General features: G+C 34.7%; 1 protein-coding gene and 1 long non-coding RNA gene across 2 annotated transcripts; both read right to left on the minus strand.

The window, feature by feature from the left end:
• Nucleotides 1-4743: 4743 nt before the first annotated feature.
• Nucleotides 4744-6961, minus strand: LOC127876209 (uncharacterized). Its single transcript, XR_008047725.1, has 3 exons — nucleotides 6812-6961; nucleotides 6457-6546; nucleotides 4744-4919 (listed from the first exon to the last, which is right to left on the minus strand). It is a non-coding gene; the product is annotated as an uncharacterized LOC127876209 (long non-coding RNA).
• Nucleotide 6962: 1 nt separating this feature from the next.
• LOC127876824 (mucosa-associated lymphoid tissue lymphoma translocation protein 1-like) lies at nucleotides 6963-25567 on the minus strand (the record flags this gene model as incomplete). Its single annotated transcript, XM_052422302.1, has 16 exons — nucleotides 25401-25567; nucleotides 24388-24563; nucleotides 22602-22762; nucleotides 21059-21248; nucleotides 20429-20601; nucleotides 20090-20155; nucleotides 18929-19107; nucleotides 18218-18311; nucleotides 17830-17853; nucleotides 17049-17177; nucleotides 15812-15991; nucleotides 12978-13359; nucleotides 10397-10477; nucleotides 9997-10112; nucleotides 7311-7463; nucleotides 6963-6970 (listed from the first exon to the last, which is right to left on the minus strand). Coding segments are annotated over exons 2-16 (2103 nt in total), but the record flags the coding sequence as incomplete, so codon positions are not given.
• Between the last annotated feature and the right edge of the window lie 1921 nt (nucleotides 25568-27488).

Raw genomic sequence — 27488 nt, forward strand, 5'->3', positions numbered from 1 at the left:
ACACAAACAACGCGGATAATAGCGTAGTCCCATTAACGTCAAGGGAGACGTCCGAAATCACAGCAACAATATCTCTCTCAAGTTTCGCGCATTTGAACTTCAAACCACCGGGATTTACCGAAAACCCCATTCTCAACAAACCAACATTCAGAATGACCGGCATGAGTTAGCAAATGATTCCAGTGACTCAGCTACAACAAATCTTAAGCGTATAGTGGGCCACTTAGAAGAGGATCATCTCAATGAGAGCATTAGTGCCGAATGGAGGGACATCTCTAATGTGATGGACAGGTTCTTCTTTATTCTCTACGCGCTGGTTACGGTGATCACCACGATGTCATTTCTACTCCAAGCGGTTTAGGAAAACAATTCGAAAGATCAACAATGCGTGTGTGTGTTTTTTTCAAATTGAAATTGTTGTTGTTGTTTTTTTAAGTTGCAGTTTAGTTATGAATCCACTGTTCATAGTCCGAACAGCTGGATAGTGACGTGCCAGGTGGACATGAAGTGTGAAATGACTGATCTACGCAATGTCATTTATGCAAAAGATCAGAACCATTACATTATTTCAATTTTTATTGACATATTACTTAGTACGCAAACTATATCCCCTTACAAGCCTCGTAAGAAAATATTAAGAATATTTAGCATGTATAATGATTTGTCAGGAGTGTCATGTATGTTCATAATGTATATTGAAGGTGCAAGATGCATTATGAATGTTCAAGTCTAGTATTCCTGATATAATTTATGAAATATAATCACTGCAAACTCATGTATATATTCTTTGGCAGGAAATTTCGTGTTTAAAAGATATAACTTCATGGGCACGTCCATTCGTGGATAACTGACTTTTCCAAAAAAGAAAGCACATACAGCTTAACTGAACTAGCGTTTACCGGAAATGTTCAGGATCAGAAAAGTAAACAATGTGATGTATACCCCTTTGTCAAGTATCTGGATGTATCTGCATTGCACGACAGATGTTTGTGATTTCGTTAGATTGAAAGACTTTCGTCTCTTATTTAGAATAAAACAAGAATAATCGATAAGGAATATTTTTCGTCGGGATCTTAAATTTTGGATCTGTTTTTTGATCCGACGAAATAAAAACAATATTTTATTAATGATTTTGCAGTTCTATTAACTTTTAATAAATGATTATTTGTACATACTTTTTTAGTTCGTATCACCTGTATTTAGAAGTGCAAGTAACTTTTTCTCTAAACACATTTTAAGATTTCTTGTTTTGTCTGTGGTGCGTCGTTTTATACGACTTTCAATTTACCCCCCAGCTACCAGGGTATTCGCCAAAGAAATAATTATGATCCAAAAAGCACTAGTGCACGGTGCGTCAATAAGGCCTTCATGTGCTCTGGTATTCTTGCAGAGAATGACGCGGTCGCCCTATTCATCTACATTTTATATTTGTTACCACTTGCTTATGTTTAGCAATATTAAGCAGGGGCAATATGATATTCCGCATAGAGTTCGCAATGGACAAACAGGACTATAACAATACGTTCACTTGTTTTGACTGTGGTTTCGTTTAAATCTGAGTAAGGGATCACAATACATGCACGTGTACTTGTCTTACCGCAACCAATGAAGATGAGATTGACAAACATATTATCGGGTAGACATTAAAGGTGTACTACGGAATATATTCTACTGAGAGAACTTAATATATATACATAAAATGTCGTGTGTGTTTGTTTTCGTTGTTTGATTAAGTGTACTAGCTTCGGCCACACTTAACCCATTTATGCCTAGCGTCTAGAAAAAAGGCCTTGGCAAACAGCGTAGGACCACAGATGAGACGCCGCATGACTGCGGCGTCTCATCAGGGTCTGCTCTGTTGCTTAAAGGAATTTCTGTAAGAAATATTCTAAATATAGAAATAAATATACTAGACATCCCTAATTTTGGAAATAAATTGATCCAAATTAGAAGGATGAAAAATGAAGAAAATGCTAATTTTAGAAATTCAGCAGACAAACATTTTAGCAGACGACAAACTTTCCCAGCATGTAAAGGGTTAACTGAGGGCGATACTCTGAGAAACATTAATTTGGACTTTCACAGTACTCAATTGTCGTTGTGTCCCCAGAGTTGAGGTATATTCACATTCATATTGTTGGATTTCGTATTTTTACTTTACATATGCCTTTTATTTTTTTAAATTGCGGCTGGTTCGCCCACTTAATGCAATAACTGATTAAACATTCGTTGAAATTTCAGTGTGAAATCTGGTGTTATTTCCTACAAAATGAGGTTGCAAAACCGTTATGTCTAATAGATTTTGTCGCCATTTTCTCTCTTCTGGCCTGCCAAATCGAGATAAGAAGTCATATAGTATTTGTACTATTCCTGCACAATCTCTTTGTTTTAAAATAAATAACGAGATTAAGGAGAGAACTTCTTTTGTATATGCTTTATATTTGTTCATTTTCATCATAAATTCCGATAATCTCTTTGAATACAAAAGTGCGACAAACGGTCGATGTTTGTGAAAAGCAAGCAGAAAAAAAAAACCCAGGTATTATAGCGTTGCAACGCGAAATGATTGAATGATTTGGAAAGTTCTGCTGTTGTCGTTATATTTTGTGATGCTACGAGGATTGCCTGTATAAAGTATAAAAATACATCACTCATGGTACGAGCACGGATGGCCGGGGTTGTGTAAGTGGTAGATTTTTGTCTACAGGGGTCAGTGATTCAAGCCCCATTAAGGGTTACTTTTTTTTTCTTTCTTTAATTTTATTATTGGTTTTTTTACCAAGGCTTTTTAGATCCAATGTTACAGTTATTAATATAAAGCATTTCATGACAAACTGCAATACATGCCAAAATCTGTGAAAAGGCCCCTTTAAACGCATATCTAGGCATATCTTTTTACATGTAAATGCTCAGAACCGTTGGGACACAATGATATGTTTGTATGTTCACAGTCCCAGAAAAAAACGTCTATCTTAACAAGAACTTTGTCACCGAAAAACAACAGTCCCCTACTGTGGAACTCTATCCGCATATCGAGTTTTATCAACCTAGCTTAGGTATCTGCTTAAGTTCTCTTACGATCTTGATTTCAGTAGTTATACAAACGTCCATATTCCCGATAAACCTCTATCCACATATCAAGTTTTATCAAAGTGGCTGAAATACTTCTGAATTATATATATATGTTAAGCTAAATTCCAATATTTATAGTTTACATAGACATGGGGTATAGAGTTGCTGCGCGCAAACTTTTACCTCAATTTTATCAGTACAAAAAGCGGCACAATTCTGCTGAATTACAGGTCAGAGTTATGGGCCTTGGTCAGTGACAATGCATCAATATCACAAAGATATACGTACTAGTTGCATGCAAAGGAGTTGTGTTCTGAGAAAACTTGGCATAATGCATGTGCGTAAAGTATCGTCCCAGATAGCCTGCTAATCAGGGACGACACTTTCCGCTTAAATGGTATTTGTTCGTTTAAAGGAAGTCTCTTTACGGAAAATCTTGTTTAAGCGGAAAGTGTCGTCCCTGATTAGGCTGTGCGGACTGCACAGGCTAATCTTGGACGACACTTATGCACATGCATTATGCCCAATTTTCACAGAACACAACACGAAGTTTTCCCCTGAATTTCAACTAACACCTTAAACATTAACCAAAATGTTCTCTTAGTCCAAACAGCGGTACAATTCTGCTAAATTGCAGGTCATAATTATGGAACTTGGCTAGTTGACCTTACACAATGACCTCAAACACATGTTGTAAAGGTTAGATGAAATACTTGCAATTGGTAAAGTGCTGTTGATCGTTTACTTTAACCAAAGCAACACACAAACACCAATACATGGGAGAGCAGTATAGCTAAGAATACTCTGTAAATAGTCAAGCTAAACATTTATTGTGATAAATAACAACAAAAATGTAACATACATTACATAACATTACACGTTAATACCGGGGTAAAATTAATTTCCAAACAAGAGGTAAATTATATGTATATGAAATTTTCATGTTTTAAAATAGTATTTTCTTTTTCCTCTTTGCATCCCATTTTTATCCTTGTTTTAACATACAAACTTTGTATTTGAATAATGCCTTTTTTCAACTTTTTTACAACATAATTTGTACAAACCATTTTACATACACATTTATGACTTAAATAAACATAATAATAATCATACAAATAATAATAAATCTCAACAAAGGTTCAATCTAACAATAATGTGAGAATAATTCAAGAATCTTTCAAATTAAGAACACTATCATTCTATAATAATCCATTAATCCCCTCCATACATACAAAAAGGGGCTCGCTAGTAAGATGAAGGTAAGACCAATATGTCGGTGATCTTAAAATATATTGACCCAAATAGATATGTGAAGTTTCAATAGAATATCTGTAGTACTTACACAAATATGTACTTGTTGCATGCAAACCTTAACCAAAAAATAACACTGACAATTATAGCTTGTGAATACTATATCTCAAAATATTCGGTGAATAATCAAGCAAATACATCACTCAGAATTTTGAAAGTACAACAGATTCTTAAACCAACTTCTTTTATTTACACTGAAAATCTTAACAAAACTTCAATTTAAATACCTGTAACACTAACAGTATCAATTGTGAGATAACAAAATACACAAAAACATAAATTTTAAAATTACTGCATTGATTACTTCAGTATTATAAGAAAATGGCCTCAAGTTTGAATGATCTCCACATCACAATGCTGTCAGATTCCTCTTGTTCCATGGGCTCACGTCTCGGCGGATAAAACGCTGTGGACGGTCGCCATAGCTGCAGCTTGGAGACGAGAGGAAGGCCAAGGTCGACGCGCTGAGTGAGAAAGTAGCGCTGGCGATCCCGCGGGTAGATGAAGGTGATGGTGATGTCAACCACAAGGTTGTCCTAAAGCAAACATTTTCCTATTTAAAGGTAGTTTCAAAATTTAAAACTCAAGAAAACATGTTATTAATTTTTTTATTCATAAACAGATTTTGTTCATGTTTTATCATTCAACAAGTAAATTTTTTTCGCTAATAATGTTTATTTAAAAACAAGATATGTGTTTGTCAGAAACACTATGTTCCCTTTTGCGCCGTTTTAAAGCTATATATTTGACCTTTATCCTTGAAGGATGACCTTGATCTTTCACCACTCAAAATGTTCAGCTCCATGAGATACACATGCATGCCAAATATCAAGTTGCTATCTTCAATATTGAAAAAGTTATTGCAAATGTTAAAGTTGGGGCAAACAAACAAACAAACAAACCAACAGACAGGGCAAAAACAATATGTCCCCCACTATAGTGGTGGGGGACATAAAAATCCTTCACAAATGATTCTATTTCACACATAGAAAACAACATGGCAAACAAGACAAACCAAATATATTGTAATCAATTAAAATATGCATGCTGGCTTACCTCTCTTTAATATTTATTTTTTTAAGTCAAATATTGTGTGGTCTGACGATAAGGACAAGATATTTAGTGGTAAGTTTTGTTTTGTGTTTTTTTCTTCAGATGTAAAGTCTAAGTTACATGTAAATCATACTTAAGACATAAAAGTGCCCTTTGCCTAATTTTTTTTCCAATGTAAATGGTCCATTTACATGTCACACTTAATGGGTTACCTTAAGTTATGAAATATCTTGCAGATGAAGATTGATCCCATTTAAATGCCACAAATCCCAGACATTCATACCAATGGAGAATCGTTATTTCACTAACTGTGGCAAGGTAAACTTTTGTTCCTTCCTTGTTTTGACATTCGGACATTCGTTCCTATGATATTTTGAACAAGAGATGTGTTTGTCAGAAAAACAATGCCCCCTACTTGCGCCGCTTTGAAGCCATATATTTGACCTTTGACCTTGAAGGATGCCTTTGACCTTTCACCACTCAAAATGTGCAGCTCCTTGAGATACACATGCATGCACAATATCAAGTTGCTATCTTCAATATTGCAAAAGTTATGGGCAATGTTTAAGTTTTCGGACGGATGGACAGACTGACTGACAGATGGACGGACCGACGGACAGTTCAACTGCTATATGCCACCCTACTGGGGGGCATAAAAACTGGATAATTGTTCATTATTTTGAAAGTCCAGGATATCAATTATGAAGGAAAAATGTCCAGGTTGTCAAAATAATTAGGAACTGTTGTCCGGGTGGTAGAAATTACGTAGGAACTGTTTTCCGGGTTGTCAAAATAACGTAGAAATTAATGTTCAGGTTGTCAATGTATCAGGAAAAAATGTCCAGGTTGTCAAAATAAGGTAGGAACGAATGTCTGCCTTGTCAACATAAACCTAGGAATGATTGTCAGTGGGAATGATTGCCCAGACACCACATGTCACACATACTGGCTTACCTTCAATTATTGAATGTCTTGCAATGTTATCTTGATTCCATTTACTTGTCACACATAATGGCTTACCTCTAATTTCTGAATATCTTGCAGAGATATCTTCATTCCATTTTTATTCTGCCTCTGGAATCTCGTGGTATCACCATATTGAGAAATACGCTGAAATAAGCAAAACAAACATGACAACCACTTGGATGACAATTTGTCTGGTACATAATTCGCCCGATTAGTGCACAAAGGTACCATGTGCCTTCTTATTTCAATGTCACAGGGTACCTTTTTGCACTAAGGGGGCTATATAAACAACTCTTTATGCCAGCTCAAAAATCTAAAATTAAGGGTACAGTTTTTAAATTTACAATGTCTGGTGAAGTAAGTTTTTTTTCACCAGATATCAGTCATGTAACTTAACAGGACAACCTACCGGTGAGATGTTGCTGATAGTGCCCTCACAGTCCAGCACGGAGCCTGTATCTATGACGATGACAAACACGTTGAGAAGGTTAGAGAATTCAGACTGGAAATCCAGCTCCACGGTTACGCCGACTTCAGGGAAGCTGACCACTTGCTTTGGGTGGTTTCACTGAAATTTAGAAAAAGTTCTGTATTTCATGTTCATGGTCTTTAAACAAATACTGAAAAAACAACTCATATCAAAAGATTCTCATTACAAAACCGGCTCAGTGTTTTTGTAAATAGTATCGAAGTAAAAAAAGTTAATTAAAGTTTGAGTGTGATGATGTTGAAATTAAAATTGGAATTTAACACTAAAAGCCTTAATGAACATATATTTGATATCCTCACCTATGCAACATTCAAACTGTTCGTAATCTATAGGGAAGCATGTACTGTATTGTTTTTACAACTTACATTTAACAATCCAACGAAACCAAATAAAAAGAACTATATTAAAATAGTTTTACCATGGTAACTGTTCCATATTTGAGTTTGCAAATCATATGACTGTGTGTTTCCTTTCTTTGCAATTCTGTCCGTCAAAGATCGATTTGGCTCTGACAGATTTGATCTCAATTCAGGTAGCTGCCTCGTTGAATGCTTTGGGACTTTGAAAAACTCTGAAAAACATAGTTTGTATAATATTTTGACATTTCACACGTTTAAAACAATATTTATAACAAAAGCTGTGTTTGTGAAACACAATGCCCCCCTACTGCACTTTAAAGACGCACGGCAGCTATGTTAGAAAAAAATGACCTTTGACCTTGACCTTTCACCACTCAAAATGTGCAGCTCAATGAGATACACATGCATACCAAATATCAAGTTGCTATCTTCAATATTGCAAAAGACCAAGGTTAAAGTTTTGAGACACACACATACAATGACAGACAGACAGGCCAAAAACAATATACCCACGATCATTCGATCCGGGGGCATAAAAATCACTTGTTTATGGACAAGTTGCTTGCCCAATTCTACTTATCCATAAGCAAATAATTCTTGTCCAAGCTGTGTCTGGTAGTTGTTGTAAGTCTCTTCTGATTTTGCAAACAATGTGACATTGAAATAATTTCTTGCAGATCATTGTGTAATCTGATAAGATGAGAGGTTGAAGAACAATTTGCAGAACATAATACAGTCAGATCGTTAGTCCAATCGTTAGTGCGTGTTGGATGATTCACAAAGACAAAAGATATATTCAATAAGCAGTGGATTCCTAATAGCCAAGTCAATACAAATCAATAAAAGTATGTACGCTTCATCATTTTTTGGTGTCAATATATAACAAGAGGGCCAAGATGGCCCTAGTTTGCTCACCTGAGAGGAGTCGGTTCATTCAATCTTTACCAAATGAAAAACTTGACCTAGATATTGTCCAGACAAACATCCTGGTCAAGTTTCATCATTATTTCATCTGCGAGTCATGATCAATGTACCTATGAAGTTTCATGATCCTAGGCGTAAGCATTCTCAAGTTATCATCCGGAAACCATTTTTCTAAGTTGAGTCACCGTGACCTTGACAGCCATTGTGTAAATACGTTTTTTGGCATTTAACAATATCTATAAACAATTTTAACAAAACCCACGCTTTCCAATAAATTACTTGACATTATTTATTTTTGTTTTTTATTTAATATAAAAATATGGACATTAAAAATGCCTATCCAAATACTAGTATATCTCTTCAAATATCATACAAACAAGAGATGTGTTTGTCAGAACACAATGCCCCCTACTGTGCCACTTTGAATAAAAAAATTAATTTTTTGTATATCCCTTTTAATAAAAAAATAATACTTCGCTAGTTAAAATGATCTGCATACAAGCCATATCGTTTTTCTTTAATTAATGTTATGTTTTTCTTGTGTAAACTTACCTAGAATTATGAAATTGAAATTAAATTGGAATAACAGTAATGAGTAATTATTTTTATTTTAAATTGCACATGCCATTTGACTACAATATGTGCAAGCTAACAATAAAATCATACATCCATGACGATCGGACGCTTTAGCAAGTGGGAAAGGTAGCCTGTAAAATGCAAATTGCGCGATTGCGCTCCTTAATATTCATACGAGCTATATTGTTTTGTAAATTTATTTTATGTTTTCCTTGTGTAAGAACCCACCTAAAATAATTAAATTGAAATAAAAATAGAATTAAATCGTGTTTCAACATTTCCTCTTGCACAAAATATGGAACCATACCTACCCTATCCAATCGTCACGGATGAACTGTTTTATTGTGAGCTTGCATAAAAAGTAGTCAAATGATTGTATGTAAAAATTGTAATCAATATCTTTACTCATAACTGAGATATTCAAGTTTGAAAGTGATGTTTTAGAAAAGTCCCCAAGGGTAATTTAAGTAAAAAATGTACCTTTTAAAGCTAACAGAATGCTACCTTTAGTATATATAACAAACAGGTCAACAGCTATAATGTTAAACATTGCTTAAAATTACACATACAGAAACTGTAGCACATCCACTATACTTCTTTAAGTATGTGATAATAATTATATTCGTTGATTTCAATTGTGTAATTTAAAAATTCATTATATTGAATAAAAACTCCCTTTATATGATTCTTATGTCTACTATAATGCTCCTTTCATACGATTGGCGTTGCATGCTTATCACCATTTATTGAGTTAATTGTATAATGGAAACACTGAGCACGTTATTCATGATATTTTGTTTTTCATAAAAATATACATCAGCATGGTTTCACTGAGTCTGCTGAGTCTAAGTATACATAATATGAAACTTTGTAATTCAAAATTCCCCATGATTTTATTGTTTAACAGAGTTTCAGATTTTGTAAATATTTGACACATGTCATTGTTATTTGGTATTTGGTGACAACTTTAGATTATTGTTTTGAAGTCAATGAATCTTATAAAAAGACACATGGCAGGTGAGATGTTAGGTTGTTAATCACCTGTATATGTATTGGAAGCAATTATTTTGCCAAATAATATTTGTCAAAGAAATTAATAAAACCATTTTTAAGGAGAAAATAAAAGAAAGTGAATGAAGCCATATGAATGTGTTTGTTGTTGTTTTTTCAATAACAATTCATTGCTTGGTAAATGAAATAAAATAAAAATTACCGGTAACTAGATTCAAAACAAAAATTGTGTACCTTCTTTTATTTCTGAGAAGAGCTTTTCTATTCCAACAGGTTTGCAGATCAGTGGTTTTAGATGGTAGAGCAACAGACCGTGGTTCTTGTCTTCAAAGGCAGCCAAGCCTGGACTCCTGTTTAACATTAGGATACTGTATAGGATTGCTGAACAAATGTCTCATACTTTAATGTTGGAGTCAATAACGCTCATTTGAGTCCATATTAATGAAAAGACAACTTATAAAATATAAATTAACAAAGTTAAACAACACAGGTTTCATTTAACTTGTTTTTATTACAAAAAAATGCTGACATTATTTGATTTGTTATATTATTTAATACATATGTTATACTTATAATACAAAAGCTGCATCAAACAGATATTTTCTATTTGTCAAACCTTGCCTTTTTTACTTACGTTGCATAACAGTAGATTGTATTTCCCTTGCTCACTTTCTGATCAAACAGGGACGGGTGTGCATTAGACTTTACTTTTCCTCTATAAAAAAAAGCAAAACTGGTAAGCTAGTTAGAGCAAAAAAAAAGAGGGCCTGAAAGGCCCATAGTCGCTCACCTGAGATAACAAGATATAATTGGGACAAGTCTTCTGACCAAGTTTCATAAAGATAAAGAGCGGAAAATAAATGTGGCCTCTAGAGTGTTAACAAGGTTTTACTATAGCCATATAAGGAAAAATGCCCCGCCCCCTGGCAGCCATGTTTTTCAACCAACTGGCATCATTTTCAAACTTGTCCAAAATATTATCGGGATGAATCTCCTGACCAAGTTTCATGAAGATAGGACAGTAAATGTGGCCTCTAGAGTGGTAACACGATTTTACTATAGCCATATAAGGAAAAATACCCCGCCCCTTTGAAGCCATGTTTTTCAAGCAAACATAATTATTTTCAAATTAACCCAAGATATCATTGAGACCATTCTTCTGACCATATTTCATGAAGATTGGACAATAAATGTGGCCTCTAAAGTGTTAACAAGATTTTACTATAGCCATATTAAAGCCAATTAAGGAAAAATGCCACGCCCCTTGGCAGCCATGTTTTTCAAGCAAAGGTTACCATTTTTGAACTCATCCAAGATATCATTTAGACAAATCTTCTGACCAAGTTTCATGAAGATCGGAAAATAAATGTGGCCTCTAGAGTGTTAACAAGGTTTTACTATAGCCATATAAGGAAAAATGCCCCGCCCCCTGGCGGCCATGTTTTCCAACCATCCAGCATCATTTTCAAACTTGTCCAAGATATTTTTGGGATGAATCTTCTGACCGAGTTTCATGAAGATTGGACAATAAATGTGGCCTCTAGAGTGTTAACAAGATTTTACTATAGCCATATATACAATGTAGCCATATAAGGAAAAATGCCCCGCACATTGGAAGCAATGTTTTTCAAGCAAAGGTTACCATTTTTGAATTCATCAAAGATATCATTGGGACAAATCTTCTGACCAAGTTTCATGAAGATCGGAAAATAAATGTGGCCTTTAGAGTGTTAACAAGGTTTTACTATAGCCATATAAGGAAAAATGCCCCGCCCCCTGGCAGACATGTTTTTCAACCAACTGGCATTATTTTTCAACATGTCCAAAATATTATCGGGATGAATCTTCTGACCAAGTTTCATGAAGATAGGACAGTAAATGTGGCCTCTAGAGTGGTAACACGATTTTACTATAGCCATATAAGAAAAAATACCCCGCCCCTTGGAAGCCATGTTTTTCAAGCAAACATAATTATTTTCAAATTCATCCAAGATATCATTGAGACCATTCTTCTGACCATATTTCATGAAGATTGGACCATAAATGTGGCCTCTAGAGTGTTAACAAGATTTTACTATAGCCATATTAAAGCCAATTAAGGAAAAATGCCCCGCCCCTTGGCAGCCATGTTTTTCAAGCAAAGGTTACCATTTTTGAACTCATCCAAGATATCATTTAGACAAATCTTCTGACCAAGTTTCATGAAGATCGGAAAATAAATGTGGCCTCTAGAGTGTTAACAAGGTTTTACTATAGCCATAAAAGGAAAAATGCCCCATCCCCTGGCTGCCATGTTTTTCAACCAACCGGCATCATTTTCAAACTTGTCCAAGATATTTTTGGGATGAATCTTCTGACCAAGTTTCATGAAGATTGGACAATAAATGTGGCCTCTAGAGTGTTAATAAGATTTTACTATAGCCATATTAAAGCCAATTAAGGAAAAATGCCACGCCCCTTGGCAGCCATGTTTTATCAAGCAAAGGTTACCATTTTTGAACTCATCTAAGATATTATTGGGACAAATCTCCCTACCAAGTTTCATGAAGATCGGAAAATAAATGTGGCCTTTAGAGTGTTAACAAGGTTTTACTATAGCCATATAAGGAAAAATGCCCCGCCCCCTGGCGGCCATGTTGTTCAACCAACCGGCATCATTTTCGAACTCGTCCAAGATATTTTTGGGATAAATCTTCTGACCAAGTTTCATGAAGATTGGACAATAAATGTGGCCATTAGAGTGTTAACAAGATTTTACTATAGCCATATATAGCCATATAAGGAAAAATGCCATGCCCCTTGGCAGCCTTGTTTTTCAAGCAAACGTAACCATTTTCGAACTCATCCAAGATATCATTGAAACCAATCTTCTGACCAAATTCCATGAAGATTGGACAATAAATGTGGCCTCTAGAGAGTTAACAAGGCAAATGTTGAGGCCGCAAAATGCAGGACGGACAAAAGGCGATCACAAAAGCTCACCATGAGCACGTTGTGCTCAGGTGAGCTAAAAAAACACAAATTACAGTAATAATTTGTTATTAATGAAAAAATGTTTTCTATCAAAATAAACGCAAATTAGGTCGAATCAATAGTTAAAACATGAATTTAAAATTGACACAAGAGACCTGGGGTGAGTCCTGTTAAAAATGTCAACTGATAAATAAAAAGCATTTTCAGTCATTATAGTGCTCAATCACATAATGATTACTTACGCTCGTCTGCAGATGTCGATTATCATGCAAATGAGAGCAGGCTGTTTCCGCTGAAAATTATCTAAGACTGAAAACGCGTTGACACATTCCTCTGCAGAATACATTGATGGGGCATCTGTCGGCACAAGGAATGATATGCCATTTTCTTCGAAACCGTGTCCACAGAAATAAAACAAAACATAAACATTCGGTCCAATGAGTCTACTGAATTCCATCACGGCATTTTCGATTTCCGGTTTGGTCAGGTTTAACAAGGTCACGACCCTGAAATCCATGCTGGCAAGTTGCTCTGCCAGATCGTGAACGTCAGACTTCGGGGCCGCCAGTTTTATTTCTGATTTGTAATCAGAATTTCCAATCAGGAGAGCAACTTTGTCAGAAGCTGTAATTGAAAAAACATAAATTTCTTAAAAAAATAAGATAGAAATTTACTTAATTCTTTACAAATTAAAAACTAGATGTGGTCTTATGATGCATGTCATGAAACAGACAAAGTGTGTGTCACAAACACAATCGTTTTTCATCAAGAATTGTTTGCTTTCAAAATTCCATCGTAAATGAAAGGTTCTCTTTTAGTGTGAAAATTTGAACTCACATTCTTGAAACCCTCAACATTTTGTGACAAATTCCTGTTACAGTGAAAATCTATGCTGGCAACATTATAGGGATCAATACCAAATGCCATTGACCTCATTTATAACGTGTTGCAAGGGTAGCTCACAAGTTAATGAGAGTGAGTATATATGATAAAGAATCATAATGGTACGACAGTTTCCACTTTCCCATGGTATATGAAAGCTCTACCACAAGCATTTACCCTAAAACTTGTAGCACTGTTTAATCCCCTTTGACAAAATTGTCAAATCCTTACTTATGCCAGACTTAAAACCCCAAATCTAACAAATGCAACACTTAAATTTCAAAACTGGCTTAGAGCAGCTGACTTAAACAAGAGCACTGCATAACTGGTGCCACGCTCGGCTGCGAAAGCTTGTCAGAATTTTTATTTTTTATTTTTTTTTAAGAGGTCACAGTGACCTTGACCTTTGACCTAGTGACCCAAATGGTGTGGCGTGTAGAACTCATCAAGATGCATCTACATATGAAGTTTCAAAGTTGTAGGTGGAAACACTTTGATTTTAGAGCGAATGTTAAGGTTTATGTTAAAGTTTCATATGAGAGGTCACAGTGACCTTGACCTTTGACCTAGTGACCAAAAAATGGGTGTGGCATGTAGAACTCATCAGGGTGCATGTACATATGAAGTTTCAAAGTTGTAGGTGGAAGCACTTTGATTTTAGAGCCAATGTTAAGGTTTTAGCACGACGCCTACGGCGGACGTCGGACGACGAGCTGGCTATGACAATAGGTTGGGTTTTCTCCGAAAACAGCCTCGCTAAAAATCAATCCCAGTAAATTATGCAAGATAGGAACGCTGTTATTAAACTAGTTTTCTTTGTTTGGCTGCATTAATTATTAAGTATTGTTGGTGTTTTATTTATTAAGTACATTATGTAGTGTAAAAATATCATAGATAACTACATCTAGCGAGACCGTACCCCCTCCCCTGGACTGTCTTGCAACCGTGGCTTAGGTAAATACTATAGATAGGACATCAACTGTTGTCCATAATGTTATCCGTCACCATATCCCCAGACCTATGATTGTACATAATGTTAACCATCAACATATTCCCAGACTTAAGGTTGTACATAATGTTTACCATCAACATACTCCCAGACTTACGGTTGTACATAATGTTAACCATCAACATACTCCCAGACTTATGGTTGTACATAATGTTAACCATCAACATATTCCCAGACTTAAGGTTGTACATAATGTTAACCATCAAAATATTCCCAGACTTAAGGTTGTACATAATGTTTACCATCAACATACTCCCAGACTTATGGTTGTACATAATGTTAACCATCAACATACTCCCAGACTTATGGTTGTACATAATGTTAACCATCAACATATTCCCAGACTTAAGGTTGTACATAATGTTAACTACCAACATATTCCTAGACTTACGGTTGTACATAATGTTAACCATCAACATATTCCTAGACTTACGGTTGTACATAATGTTAACCATCAACATATTCCTAGACTTACGGTTGTACATAATGTTTACCATCAACATATTCCCAGACTTATGGTTGTACATAATGTTAACCATCAACATACTCCCAGACTTATGGTTGTACATAATGTTTACCATCAACATATTCCCAGACTTATGGTTGTACATAATGTTTACCATCAACATACTCCCAGACTTACGGTTGTACATAATGTTTACCATCAACATATTCCCAGACTTATGGTTGTACATAATGTTAACCATCAACATATTCCCTTACAGTTGTACATTATGTTATTTGTCCTTTTATTCCCAGACTTACGTTTGTACTTAATGTTAACCATTAATATGTTCCCAGACTTACGGTTGTACATAATGTTAACCATCAACATATTCCCAGACTTACGTTTGTACTTAATGTTAACCATTAATATGTTCCCAGACTTACGGTTGTACATAATGTTAACCATCAACTTATTCCCAGACTTACGTTTGTACTTAATGTTAACCATTAATATATTCCCAGACTTAAGGTTGTACATAATGTTAACCATCAACATATTCCCAGACTTACGGTTGTACATAAGGTTAACGGTCAACATATTCCCAGACTTACCGTTGTACATAATGTTAACCATCAACATATTCCCAGACTTACGGTTGTACATAATGTTAACCATCAACATATTCCCAGAATTACGGTTGTACATAATGTTAACCATCAACATACTCCCAGACTTACGGTTGTACATAATGTTGTCGGTCACAGCAGGGATCTTCAGCCTGAGGAATGCTGATTTGCTGAGTTTGCGCTTTCTCTCGATGCCTGCTACAGGTGTTGCCAAGGAAACCTCACACTGGTACAGGCCTTGCTTCACCTGCTCCTGAATATTCACGATCTTCAAATCTGATCCAGTCTCGCCTGCAGTACAGAAATAAATTGTTCAAAGTTTGAATGACAATGCAGCAGAAAACTGCTAACTATAAGAAGGATAAGAATGTGTTTTATGTACTGTAACAGGTACTGAAATAACCGAGTACCTTAATCCAGACACTTTGTAAATAGATGTAAATTACGATACCATACAATATATATATTTAATTACACCTTTTGATTACAATTATTTTTTGCACCATTTACTATTTCTTTGTATGTTAATTCAAGTCCCAGTTATTCTTGACCCATCCAAGGAACAATTCTTATTTCAACCATTGTATGTGAATTTTCATATTTACAAGGTCGATAAAAAAGTTTCAAACTTAAATAGAACCCATGGCATTCTATTAGAATTATGCATATTTTGCACAGACATGTGCATCAATCAATATCATAGAATATTGTCATTTTGTAAATGAGTTAATGGGCCATGTGTGAGGTTTGGGCAACAACTAAACTACTTCAAACCCAAATGCTTGGAAACGACATCTCCAAGCGGATAACCAATTACATGTAAATTCATTTGTGTGCGTTAAGATATTTTGTGTGTCATGTCTAGTGAATTTGTTTTTGTCTCACTGTTTAGCAGTTGATACCATAAACTTAATAACAGACAACATGAGCCCTGTCATCAGACTTTAGGTTTTATGTGTCAAGCGTATCTCCACACACGCCTTACAATTTGTGGAGTCTTGCCAGAAGCTACACTGTCGACTATTGAGACCATGAATCATTGTGTGACTGTATAGTGTAGCCCCTGGCCAGACTGTGCATATGTGCAAGATGGTATGGAGTTACCCTGACTGCAAATGGCATAAACCGTATAATTAAGCTTTTCTACTGATAAAACAGTGATGTTTCACTTTGTGTATACTCAATCATGCTTTTATTTTTTGTGTAGGCTGTCTGGATTTAAGTGCTGTCTAGGTTCTACGCCAGGTATACCAGTCTGAGGTTTCAGGCTGGTGTCTTTGGTATTTTAAATAGCACGTCTTCAAAACACACAACAAAAGTTGTAACGAATACATTCCAAATAGATTACCAGTGATCGGAGCACCATCTTTGAACCACTGGTAGCTTAGTGGTAGATGACACTGAGCTTCCACACTAAAGAGGGCGCTGCCACCGAATGACAAGTCCACAGACTGTGGGTGCGATATGATTGTGATGTCTGAAATCAGAATGGAACACAGTTAGGTTTATTATTTGACAGGTTGAAGTGTAACCGAGATAATTATTTCATTATTCCACGTAAGTTGATAGAAAATAAAATGATAATCAAATTTAAACATCTAGATTATAAAAAAAATCATATTCTCTCTTTTAGAAAATCTTATATTGCCTTTCATATTTGAATGGTTTATTAAATTATAATCTCTGATTTCCTATGATTTCCTAATCAAAGTAAATCTTGCTAACGTTTTCTTTGTCTTTAAATCCTCTGGATTGTATTAACTTTCAAATTCACAATATTGAACATAAACAATAAATTTTATTATATAATCTGTAAATAAAAACAATTTCATAGGTCGACACAGGGGTCTAAGAATTACAATATATTTCATATTCTAGAAAGTAAGGCTTTTCTGAGAATATGTTTGGTAATTAAAAAGCTAGTGTTTATGACCGCTTCTGGGTGCTATAAATTTGAGCAAAATCAGTAAGAACATATCTATGGACTTAACCTAAATGATGTCATTTACAAATAACAATGTTTGGCATTTATTTACTCATTTTAGAGATAGTCACTTAACTACTTGAACAAAAGATTAACATGAAAAACACATTTTTTGGTATTCTTACTAAATTAAATTGTCACATACCAGCCTCTAATGTCTTGATAGTTTCTGAAAAACAAAGGATATAGCAATTATTAGAAGGAAATCTTGACTTCTTGAATTGTATGTTAACTATTTTAGTTTTATTTATTTTCTTGGCTTTGGGGCTTCATAGGTGAAACTTAAATGCAATAAGTCTATCTATCGACTTCTAGCTTTGGTGTCTTTAAGCTCTTAATTTGCAGACTGGACCAATTTGAACAACAATCAAAGAAGTTATCAAGCTATTAATGCTAAAGTTTAAGATTGTTAATTCTTATTGAAGGGTAAAGGATTTTGCTGGGACTACAAGATTTGGTCATGCTTATTTAGGGTTAAGAGTTATTGAGGCTCCAGCAAAAGCAGTTGTACTGTATGTTATAAAACAGCATACCTTTGACCTGGGCTGTCCTACACTGCTCCTTCTTGACTCCATTGTTGACAATGCAGTAGTAGCTGCCCATGTCCTCTTTGTCAGCACATATCACCTGGATTCATGGAAATTCTATGTACAAATAGCATATAGAAATAAAGACATTTAAATACTAGTTATGTTAAATTATGCATTATTCAAATGAAAGTCGTAGAGGTCGTTTTACAAAATGAGTATAGCAATAGATTCTTTTGTGGCGACTTTAGACTCAGTCTACGTTCAAATTTTAGGGACAAGTGACTTCTCCCTCAGCTGAAATTAGGGAGAAGTGAGGCAACGTGGTCTCTGTTCAGCTTTTTATTAACTCTTCACGTATTTTATTCCCCTCATTACACAACGCCCATCATAATTATGATTAATTTGAAACAACTCACATTTGGCAGTTTGAGGGAAAATCATAACAAATATAAACAAACACACTGAAGTGTTAATGTTGTGTTATTATTGTACTTTATACATTTAATTAATATATTATTGGTAAATTTCTGGCTCAAAGTAAATCATCAAAAGAATTAGAAGTCACTTCTCCTTCATGCAATTAGAGGGAAAAGTTAATATGCCATGGGAGAAGTTATCTCTCACGTCTCTTTCACAGCTGAGCCCTGATGTTCATCAACCTTTATGGAACTACATGTACATATACTAACAAAAAGGTTCAAATTAGTAACATACATTGTATGTTGGCCCTTGTCCATCTTCAAGCTTGACCCCATTCCTGTACCACTGGTAATGTATCGGCGGATCCCCACTAGTTTTCACTGACAACTTGAAAGACTGACCAAGGGTTACTGTGATATCTTGAGGGTGACCGGTGATCAGTTTGTACTGTATTTGTGTGATGGACTCCAACGCTGCAAAGTTTGCATTCAATATAATTACATCATGACAAGTTAATTATCCACCTTCTTTATTTTTTAAATTGTATAACTGATGCGTTTTTTCAACTTGCTATCAACAATTTTTATTTCAGCTTATGGCATTGCCTTAAGGAAAACAGCTAAATAAACTACTAAAAGCTCTAGCTTCCAAGTTAAGCAACATTGTCAGTGTATATATTTGCATAAGGTATATAAAATAGACAAGGGCTGTTTGTAAAACATGCATGCCCCCATATGGGCTGTCAGTTGTAGTGGCAGCCATTGTGTGAATACGTTTTTTGTCACTGTGACCTTGACCTTTGACCTTGTGACCTGAAAATCAATAGGGGTCATCTGCCAGTCATGATCAATGTACCTATTAAGTTTCATGATCCTAGGCGTAAGCATTCTTGAAATATCATCCGGAAACCATTTACTGTTTCGAGTCACTGTGACCTTGACCTTTGACCTAGTGACCTGAAAATCATTACGGGTCATTTGCCAGTCATGATCAATGTACCTATGAAGTTTCATTATCCTAGGCGTAAGCATTCTTGAGTTATCATCCAGAAACTATTTTACTATTTCGAGTCACTGAGATTTTGACCTTTGACCTAGTGACCTGAAAATCAATAGGTGCCATCTGCCAGTCATGATCAATGTACCTATGAAGTTTCATGATCCTAGGCATAAGCATTTTTGAGTTATCATCCGGAAACCATTTTACTATTTAGAATCACTGTGACCTTGACCTTTGACCTAGTGACCTGAAAATCAATAGGGGTCATCTGCCAGTCATGATCAATGTACCTATGAAGTTTCATGATCGTTAGGCCTAAGCGTTCTTGAGTTATCATCCGGAAACCCTCTGGTGGACGGACCGACAGACGGACGGATCGACATGTGCAAAACAATATACCCCCTCTTCTTCGAAGGGGGGCATAAATATCTCCTGAAGTCATTTGAAATCAATTACCAGATCCATAGTCTGCGGACCTGTCTTGCAGACCATTAACCAAGGCTGCAACATGGTCAGGATCAACTGAAGTATGCACATTAAATAATAAGTATACATGCTAACTTGATAAGTGGCCAACACTTAGCATGTGTTCAATTGTGGATAACAAATTAACTGCGCCTCAAAACAACAATTATTATTTCAATTTCATACAAGAAATTATGTCAGTATGTTTTTTTTGTATTTTTTTTAAAATATATTTTGCAACAATCATAGCAAATAAAGTCAACATTCAATTTCCAACAAAACTGAACCAACAAAAACTATTTGATCAAAATCACATAGACTAAAAGCAACCTGCGCTCAGCTGACTGAACATGTAGATAAAGTCGCCAGAGTCTGGGGGATGGAGTCCATTGGCAACCCTGGGATTGGGTGACACGGACACTACTGTCAGTTTAGTAAGGACCGTCTTGTTTGGGTCCCCACAGTTGTGTATCTGGCAAGAGTAGCCACCAGCATTCTGCTGTCTGTAATGAAGTTTATGTGATTGAAGTTGCTTGTCAATTGTAGCTTGATATTTCCCACAATTCATTCCTAATAATACTTTCTGAGTTTGTTAATTTTCTAATAACAGTTTTGTTTGCAATTCAAAAACTATAGAATGCCATGGGTTCTACTTAACAAAAACCTAAGTATATGTTGAATCCCTTACAAACACTCATACACTCACATTATGCGGTATCCTTGAAAAAATCAGTCAAACACCTCATAATATTCTTTATCTTTTACAAATAATAAAACACATCATGATATTCTGAATCCTTTACACAAACTCAAACACCTATGGAATATGCTTTATCATTAACAAACACCTATGTGATATGCTTTATCATGAACAAACACCTATGAAACAAACACCTACGTGATATGCTTTATCATTGACGAACATCTATGTGATATGCTTTATCAGTAACAAACACCTACGTGATATGCTGTATCCTTAATATTGCCTGGTTGTACCCCTGCAGCTTTTTAAAGTCATTTTTGCCGTTTTCACAGAAGAACCACTGGTAGCGAGGATGAGGCCGTCCTGTTGCCTCGATAACGAGCTCTAAAGTGTCGCCATCATAAAGATCTTTTGACGTTGAAGGTGATGTTATTAACCTGATAGCCTCTGCAGAAAAACAAAGAAACAGACTGTTGAATAACTATGTATTCATTTGTTTTATTTATAATTTTTGTGTATTTATGGGTCCATTATTGTGCAATATATTTAATAATAAACATAAAGATGTTATAAGATCCCTGTCAAATATATGGTGTACAGTCATAATTTTGTTCTCTATCTTAAGTTATTCGATCCTAAACAATACAAAAATGAACAGCATAAATTTTTCTCACAATGAAAGTTGTAAGATGAAAATGGTATAGGAAATTGCAATGCTTCAATAACTTTTTAGCTTCGAACATTGAGAATACTTCAGAGTGGTAAGACTTATCAAAATAGATAAATTTTTGTTATGTTCTTTATGTCAGTGATTTTTTTTGCTTTTATTTGTTACAGCCTGTGCCATTTGAATTGGGAAAATTAGCGCGATAAACCATGAAATTTAGAAAAATAGTGCGCTTGACCATGAAATTGGGAAAAATTAAGCATTATAAATATGATTATAAGTAACAGAATTAAAATTGTTTTTAAGTGCATGTTTAGGGGGTTTTCTAGCCATTTTGGGAAAAGTAGTCTGGTGAAATTGGGATTGTTTTAATTGATAAAAGTGGCAAATTTGGGAATTATTTATCGACAAAAAGGACTTAATTAAAGTTATATATTTTGTAGGATGTTTAAAGGAGCCTTTTCACAGATTTTGGCATGTTTTGAGGTTTGTCATTAAATGCTTTATATTGATAAATGTAAACATTGGATATAAAAAGCTCCTGTAAAACATCAAGAATAAAATTAAAAACAGGGAAAAAAAAGTAGCATGCAACAGGGCTCGAACCAGTGACCCCCAGAGTCCTGAAGTATTAACCAATAAGACCGCTCCGACATCCTGCCAAGCATGTATAAGAGACGCATTTTATATTTTATATAAGCAATCTTTGTAGTTTCACAAAATTAAACGACAACAACAAAACTCTCCAAATTATTCAATCGTTTCGCGTTGCAACGCTTTATAATTTTCAGGTTTTTAAATCGTCAAAAGATGCATATAATGGCTATATTAGACCATGGTAAATGTTCAGTATTAATGTTTCCTCACAAATATCATAACTAAAACGCAAACTTGCGAATCTAAAACAACTTTTTTCAATTTTGTCAATTTACCAAAACGTGAAAAGATCCCTTTAAATAAAAAGTTGAGAACTAGAGTTAAGAAATCATAAGTCATAAGAGACTTCTTTAAAAAACAAAAACAATTTTTTTTAATTTTTTTGTGGAAATTTTGGCTTTTTGGGGGGAAATTTTGGTCAGCTTTTTGGGAAAAACGTGGAAATATTTAGCAAAAAAATCACTGTATGTATTTACCATATGGTGACAATCCCAATTGAAAGGTATCAATATTGATCTTTTCCAGATTTTCTCTCAGTTCACCAACCCGCATTCCTCTGGATCCCAGCTCTGTTAGCAGCTTCCCACCAGGACTTTCATGGCTAATGGCAGGAGACCATTGCTCAACTGACACATTGCTGAAATTGTTTGTTTTTGTTAATGTTGTTTGTTCTGTAAAATTTCAATTTTATATTGTTTTAAAGTTGAAAAATTGGTTTCTGCTAAGTTCATGCAATTTCATTCTGAACTTAGTCTTAGATAAAAAGCCATTGGTAGATTGACCAGTACAATATCTAATTTGATACTACTTTTTGGGAAATATCTGAAAATGTATTTAAGATCATTTTGTTAGCAGAAAACTCTCACGTTTTCAAGTAACTAACTATGAATAACATGTTTTGTGCACAAATGCAAATATGTAAATGTTTTGGCCATTACGTACGATTTTTGACCATCGCTCTGCACATGAAGGCATTTTCATTTAATAAAAATATACTAAACCATACGTATATTAACTTTTCAGGTACAGTCCAGGTCCCTTTTTTATTCACATACAAGAACAAGAGCTGTCACCACAGGATTACTTATGCCCCCTATAAACGCTTGATAGAAGTTATGAGCTTTTTTCAAAACCTAAACGCAGATTTCAAAACCTAAATGGGGACCCTAAGTTCAAGGTCAAGGTCACAGGGGTCAGTATTTGTGTGCGTATGGAAAGGCCTTGTCCATAAACACATCCATACCAAATATGAAGGTCATATATCTCAAGGGACATAGAAGTTATGAGCATTTTTCGAGACCTAAACGCAGATATTGAAACCTAAACACGGACCCTAAGTTCAAGGTCAAGGTCACAGGGGTAAAAAATGTGTGCGTATGCAAAGGCCTTGTTCATATACACATGCATACCAAATATGAATGTTATATCTCAAGGGACATAGAAGTTATGAGCATTTTTCGAAACCTAAACGCAGATTTTGAAACCTAAACGCTGACCCTAAGTTCAAGGTCAAGGTCACAGGGGTAAAAAAATGTGTGCGTATGGAAAGGCCTTGTCCATATACACATGCATACCAAATATGAAGGTTATATCCCAAGGGACATAGAAGTAATGAGCATTTTTCGAAACCTAAACGCAGATTTCGAAACCTAAACGCGGACCCTAAGTTCAAGGTAAAGGACACAGGGGTCAAAATTTGTGTGCGTATGGAAAGGCCTTGTCCATATACACATGCATACCAAATATGAAGGTTATATCTCAAGGCGCATAGAAGTTGTGAGCATTTTTCGAAAACCTAAACGCAGATTTTGCGGACCCTAAGTTCAAGGTCACAGGGGTCAAAATTATGCGTATGGAAAGGCCTTGTCCATATACACATGCATACCAAATATGAAGGTTATATCTCCAGGGACATAGAAGTTATCAATATGAGCAATTTTCGAAACCTAAACGAAATGGATGGAAAGACGGACGGACAGTCCGATCACTATATGCCCCCTTTTCTTCAAAAGGGGGCATAAAAAGTGTTTTTAATAACTGGTAAACATGTCTTATAACGGTTTCTGATGACATTATTTAATCTGGAAAGTGAAAATAATATCTTTTAAAAATGAGAAGTTGATTGTAGCAGGTATACATGTAGATAAACAGAATGCTAGGTTGGTTTGATATACAGATCTGTTATTATTATTTGCGGTTTAGAAGCCTAAACCACAAGCATTCGTAAACTAGGATGCCTCTTTATCTTCATATTCGTAATACCTGATTTTGTATTTGGGGTTACTTTCCACACATCTTATGAGAGCCCGCCAGTCCTTGTCAGCAGGGTTACGATCTAATAATTCTCTGATCTTGATGAAAACATTACCAGGCAACTCATTGATGCTGCCATCAAAGTCTATCTGAGGGTTTAAGCCTAATGCAGGCATTGCAAACTGCTGTAAAACAGGACTCAATATCATAAATCATGTAAAAAAAATCACAATGTTTTTTTCAAAATTAATCTTTGAATTGCCTATTGAGAATAATTGTAATATCTAACTGTATACTTGTCTAACTGTTATTTTTTAAATTTAAGTTATGTCCATAAATAATTTGTATATTATAAACAAGAAATTATGCAATATGCGTTTCTCAAACATCCATCTTAAATACTTGCTGTTCTGCCTGTTCATGACTTATATTGTGTTCAAAGTAATTTTTCAGTTATTCATCTTCATGTCTTTACTAAATACTAGTAATGTCATTTAAATGACATGAACTAATTTTATCCCACAAAATAAACAATTGAATTTGTATAAAGTAAATGTAATTGCATATACATTATATGAAAGTATAAAGCAGCAATACAGTGATGTATTCATGCTTGTAATTATGACCATTATCTAGAATCAAGTGAATGATGACACACTATTGTAGTAAGTAATAGAACATATTTTAAGGTATTCTGCGTTCACATAATAAGTATATTATAACAAAAAAAGAACTTCATTACATATAAATATACATTTTCTTCAATGACTACCTTCATACTCAAATAAAAATAACAACTGATCATTGATCCGGGTATCAACTATCCGAAATACATTAACGTTTTCAGTAATCATTTCATGGCAAAGATGTGATCATAAAATAAAATTATATATATTTCTTTTAAAATATGAACAAAAACATGTTTTGAACGTAATTAAAGTATTTCAATAATTTACTAATTTTCTTGTTAGCCGAAAAGTTCCATTTTCATCTGTCACAATCACAACAAGGAAGTATCTTACGTTGATTGCGTCATCGTTGATATTATCCAATTAAATCGGGACGTTTGGTTGGGAATTCCAATGTCAATCTTCGCTTAACTCCGGTAAAAATACGAAATAGGCATGTCAAGGTGGCAAAACACCAACATACAGTGTGTCTGATGACAAAATAAGCCCAAATTAAAGTGCGTTTCCAATGTATCTGAAGTCGTCCAGTCCACTGTCAGTCTGACGAAAATTATTATACAGTATCGCGTCAACTGTATTTTAGGTAAAAATGATTATAAAATAACCCCATTACGCAAGCTTTATAGTTTACTCACAGATCTATCAATATCGATAGATCTTAAGTAGGTTAACTGAGTATAGTGTGGTCAAACATTATATAGATACAGTAAAATCAATACATCTGCTATTTTATGTATTTAAGCAAGACCAAAATATGCAACATTCTAACACTACACGCGACTTGTTTTCTATAGACAAAGAAGGAAATCAAGTGTGGGTTATTCTGCACTAATTATGGACGGATCTTAATGTTTCGACCATAGTTCCGAATAAAGAAAGAAAATATTGCAGTAAAATGCACGTGCTAAAAGCCGCTCTAAAAGAAATTTAATAAATGTAGCATGTATATAAATGGAATGAAACAACAAATTATATTTGGTGATAAGTGGCATAGCCACGCCTACAAAGAATGTTATTTGTTAGGAAACGTAATTAAGAAAACTTTAAGATCTATAGCATGTCAGCTTTTTCAGTAGCATCAATAAACGTGACGTCATTTACACGGTGCCTATACCACGTGACTTTTTAAGATCTGTGTGGGGAGTTAAATGTCAACAAAAGCACGACACAGGTAAGATTTTTAAGGATAACTTTTCTAATATGTCATCATTTTCAATGGGATAAAGTGGAGAGCCCGCTCATTCATGAGAGTTTTCTATAGGTATCATGATTTTGTAAAACAAATGAATATTTTTTCAGTAAAGTGCAACCGCGCGTTTGAACGGTAAGAAAAAGGTAGGATCAGTGTGGGGCATTATTTTATTATGACACAGAAACATCACCTCTCGTGAAATAAAGCAATAAACTTTATGGGCGGAGCTTACACTATATCATTTTGCATTCTTTTTTCAGGTTTCTTTCATATATTTATGAAAACAAAATCAAGAAAAATATTCTTACAGTAATATGATCTGTGTGGTATACGTGTTTAGAAGGATCTTTGTGGTATCCGTGTTTCTACAATTTACGGATACGAATTTACTACTACTAGTAGTAGTAATAGTAGTAGTAGATCTATTATTATTATTTAAAAATTCATTCATTTCAGTAATCACCTATTTGGCACTTGTGAGCGGACAAGGGTTAAGGGAAGAAAAAACAGTGGAAACAGTTTCACGAGACAGGAATGCTATACAGAAGGGGACACTAGGAGTAAGGTGGGAGCGGGCGAGACGAAACGATAGCAAACTGTTGCCAACAATAAGAATGCGGATAGACGAACACACTGGACATTTTAGTTCTGACACAAATTCTGCAATAGAAATTGTGTCAAATATTACACAGGTTGACAAAAAGCAAAGGCATGATCTTTCCGGAGTAATACGTATGTTTTAAAATCAAATTTGGAATACAAACTGATAAAACAGAATCCACCAGCCGTATTGGCTTGTCATTTTGTTGTTATTTAAAGTTTAAGGTAAACGCAATGTTTATTAAAAACAAAATACTGGTCATAGTAGAAACATATATATATATATGTGTGTTTGTGTGTTTTATTTCATATATGGAATTCATATTGTTGCATTAGTTTATTACATAGTATAGATATTGACAATCATTCGCCATGTGTTGGTGATAATGTCATGTTCTAAATTATGTCGTTGTATTCAGTGTAACAAATGTATGCTTATCTTTAGCGTTAATTATTTTGAAGAGAATATAAAATGTAAATGAATAAATATTATATTAAATGATAATATATGTACGATTCTCCTCTTGTGTTCTGGATGGATGCAGCTTTGAAGAATGTCAAGAAGTATTTCGAATTAAGGAGTATTGTATTGTATACACAACCACATTGCATACATTGTTTACTGTAAA

The sequence above is a fragment of the Dreissena polymorpha genome, chromosome 4 (genome assembly GCF_020536995.1).
Source record: "Dreissena polymorpha isolate Duluth1 chromosome 4, UMN_Dpol_1.0, whole genome shotgun sequence".
NCBI classification, from domain to species: domain Eukaryota; kingdom Metazoa; phylum Mollusca; class Bivalvia; order Myida; family Dreissenidae; genus Dreissena; species Dreissena polymorpha.